Here is a 4,125-nt window from a genome sequence, read left to right on the forward strand (position 1 = left end):
TGGTTCAAACCCACCAGCCACTCCTCGGAAGGAAGATGGGGCAATCTACTTCCATAGTGATACTGCCTCGGAAACCCAAGGAGGGGTTCCGACTTGACAGCACATAATAACAACAACAACAACATTGTAGCATTGAGGGAGCTCTGGTGGCATAGTGCCTAAGGCGTGTGACATAACCAGACTCCTCGGAAGGAAGTTTGGGCAATCTACTTCCGTGGTGATACTGCCTCAGAAACCAAGGAAGGGTTGCTATGAGTAGGATCCAACCCAAAGGCAGTGAGTTTGGATATTGGTTTATTGTAACATTCGCACTTTTGTCATATATTCAGGTATCAAAAATTCATCACTTAAATAACACATAAAATGATTCCTAGTATTCATACGACTACACCACAAGACAAGAACCAATACTGATTTTTCTTTTTGGGTGAGGAAGGCTTATGACTAAATTTCAGATTACACATCCATGGAGCAGAGGGTGTTTGGGAGTACATTCTTCATAGTTTTATTATCTGGGTTTGAATGTTGTCTCAACGCTCAGTAGCTGTGAGGCCATGAAGAAACTACTTAAATGAACTGTATCTACAAAATCGGGACAGGACTAGGACCTACTGCTTGCACTGCTGTGATAATTAAATAACTTAATGTACAAGTAAAACAGACAGAATGGTGCATACTAAGCAAATCTAACAATTTGCTATCATTACTTTAGTAGCGTTGTTAAAATCACCACCACCATGTGGTTTTATCATCTTAAGTTACTAATTAAGAAATAACATATGACATGTGAGCAATTAATACCCATTACCAGGATACTGATCATTTGCATCTGTTACAAAATTGTTAAGTTAAATGTTTATTATTCACATAGTAATGATGAGGTAGGAATTGAGACATTTTAGGGATAGCTGTGGACAAACGACTGAAACCTGGCCCAGTCCCAGGCCTGCTCCCAAGTGACGAGGTCTCTAATGAAAAACCCCTTAATCCACTCTCTCCACAACAATGTTGAATAAAGGTTTGTTGGAGACAACAATACATCAATGAAGCAGAGTGAATGAAGCCACACGTCTGAGATGTGCAGAACCATGGAAAGTTTTCCTGAATCATCCTCCCCACGTGTGGTATCAAGCAGTCCAAATAGGTTCCCAAGAATTATTCACATCAAAAGCAAAGACCCGTGAGGCCAGTTTCCATTATATCCATTCTCCAGGACTGAAGACTGAGTCTGAGGAACATCCACAATCACACACAGAGGGAAGAAAGATCTCAGCCAAGAACAGCATGGTACGCTGCACAGAGACCTGGACCAAGACGAGGACCCGGGGTAGCAGGGGAAAGGTAGGAGGCCAGGGTCAGCCTAGCTCTGTCCATAATTACATGAAAGCACGTCCCTTTACTGCTCTTACCTGTAACTAGAAAAAAAAAGAAAGTAAAATCAATAAAACTAAACTAAAAGAAACAGTAAAAATCCAACATGTCATGAGTTTCCATAATAATCCAGATGGGTAGATACTATTATCTTCTAAAAACAAAGAACTGAGACTTAGGTCAAGTAAGAATAGCTAACACTTAACAGCCAGGCACTGTTGTCAGTGCTTCTGTATATATTAACTCACTCAGGCCTCACAACAATCCTATGAAGTAGGGACTATTATTATTCTTGTTTTTCAAATGATGAAACAGGCACAGAGAGGTTATGTAACTTGCCCCGATCACACAGCCAGGCAGTCTACTTTCAGAGCAAACCAATGAGCAACTCTGCCTAAGGTCACATAGTCAATAATAATTGTTGGAGCCTATTTAGACCCAAGCTGGATAATTCCAAAGCTATTAAAACATAATCCTTTGATTGCTAGATCAAAGAGGCCAAGAGGCAGCCAACTGACCAAATCCAGTGGTTTTTAGAAATTATGAAATTTTATAGCAATAGCCTGTTTTCCAACTTCTCTTTAAAAATTGGGAATTCTGGCAACTCTAGCCTCACATTTCAACAACTGGTTGGAACAGAGCAGTGGCTGCTGCCATGAAATGCGACACTCATGCTCCCGCTCACCAGTCACTGCCACTTTAAACTAATTACACCTGGCCGCCTTCCTCTACTTGCATCACTGGTGCTAAAGGGGCAGGCAGGCAGCATCTTCTGACCTCCACTAACTATTCAAGAGGAAGACAGAATCACCATCAGCAGCCCACGGCCCTCTAACCCTCTTACTAACCTTGATACCAACCACCCCTCCCACGGCACCCACCACCTTTCTGCTGGGTTCGATAATTTTCAGTGCTGGTCACACAGAACTCACAGATTATGGGGTTTATTAGGGAAGCAACAGACTACAATTCAAGTTCAGGAACACACTCGGTCTCTCTCAGCCGGCCGTCTCTCTCATAGCACGTCTCTCTCTCAGCAGTGCATCTCAGATGACTTCGTGTTGCTCCAGGTGGATGACTTTAACAATTAGCTACTCAGTTGCTCACAGCAAAGGGGGAACTACAAAGACTATGGCTAGAAAAGCCATACCAAAGAATTGCTATGAGTCAGATCAGACTCCACGGCAACAGTTGTGTTTGTGTTTGCATTTGCAACCAGCTTATCCCAGAAGGCATTGGAGTTTGCCAGCCCTCAACTAGATGACAGGCCACCTGATGATGCAAATGGTTAAGTGTCTGGCTACTAACCAGAAGGCCAGCAGTTCAATCTTCCCAGAGGCACCTCAGAAGAAAGGCCTGGTGACCTACCTCCAAAAAGTCATAGCCCCTGAAATCCTAAAGAGCACACTTCTACTCTGACACACACGGGGTTGCCATGAGTTGAGACTAACTCACAGCAACTGGTTAGGGTTTGTTTTGGTTAACACTAGATGACAGCCCAACTCCCCTCCATCAATTTCTGCACACTTATGGTAAATGCAATGGTAAAATAAGGACTCAAAAATGTTCATAAAGGCTAAGGTAGAAGTTCACGAAAAGTCAAGAAATGAGAAGGAACAGAATGGCTGCATTTGGCTAATAAGGGAGAATGGCTGAGGCAGAAAGACAAGATCACTGAGGGTGCAAAGACAGGGACGGGACCACTGGAGTCCTGTGCAGGACTTGACTTCCTGGGTTTCCTTTTACCTGCTCGTAGTTTATGAACATAGCAGTCTCAAAACTGCTGGCTGCCCATTTGAGAAGGTTTGCAGACTGCTCTGGGGTCATGTAAATCAGCACACATTCAGCTATGAGGAGTGTCGGCAATCTAAAAAGAAGTAAAAAAGGCACATAAATTGAGTTTCATCAAATCAAGACCTTCTAATTGTGTGTATGCTGAATAATGGCAGTGCAGTTGATATGCCAGGAAAACCAGAGGACTGAACAAGTACATCCCTGATCAGTGTGGCATCAGGCATGTAACACCTTCCTGACTTGACATTTTATACTGTGAAAAGGGAAATAATGAGCAGTAATTTGTTTGGACTATGAAAACCTTCTATGTGTGTACAGGAAAGAGGGCTACAAACTCTCCCCTGCCCTGCCTCCACACTGTGGCAATGTCATACTGCAGACCCTCCAGTTCAGGGGGTGGTCTCTATTTCCCTACCCTGGAATCAGGGTTAGTCATGTGACTTGCTTTGGCAAAGGGGACAGTAACAAACATGATGCAAGCAGAGGCTTGAAAAGTGTTTGCATACCAGCCTTGATCTCTGCTGTACTTACAGCCTTTGGTCCACTGGTGAAGGAGCCCACGCCCGCCCCCTATAGGATGAGAGGCCTCATGAATGAGAATGAGCTTCCTAGGAGACAGTCAGTCAGTCCTCACTGACCTGCCCACTATGCTGTCCACAGGAGTGAACTCTAACTGAACCTGGCTCCCAGCAGAAGAACCGCCCAGCGAAGCCCAGCCCAAACTGCCAGCCCATGGGATACTGAGCAACTTAATTATGGGTTGTTTTAAACCAGTGAGTTTGGAGTGTTTTGTTATAAACCCACAGCTGACTCAATGTGGAAATACAGATATTCATTTAATACAATCTAATTTTTCTTAGTTAAGCCTTCACCATCAATAACTGAAAACCACATGAGTATTCAGTAAATTACGTTATTGGTCAGTATGCATTCTGATTTACCAGACCCAGAATAGTCAAC

At 43.5% G+C, this 4,125-nt stretch overlaps 1 protein-coding gene across 1 annotated transcript in view; it reads right to left on the reverse strand.

Moving 5' to 3' along the window:
• The window catches only part of LCMT1 (leucine carboxyl methyltransferase 1), a 75,835-nt gene that overhangs the window by 18,087 nt on the left and 53,623 nt on the right, over positions 1-4,125 (reverse strand). The window contains exon 7 of the mRNA XM_007954170.2: positions 3,118-3,238. Within this exon, the coding sequence (XP_007952361.1) occupies positions 3,118-3,238 (121 nt within the window). The remainder of the gene's footprint in view (positions 1-3,117; positions 3,239-4,125) is intronic.

The sequence above is a fragment of the Orycteropus afer genome, unplaced genomic scaffold (assembly GCF_000298275.1).
Source record: "Orycteropus afer afer isolate SDZICR_OR568_19922 unplaced genomic scaffold, OryAfe1.0 scaffold00438, whole genome shotgun sequence".
Taxonomy (NCBI): domain Eukaryota; kingdom Metazoa; phylum Chordata; class Mammalia; order Tubulidentata; family Orycteropodidae; genus Orycteropus; species Orycteropus afer.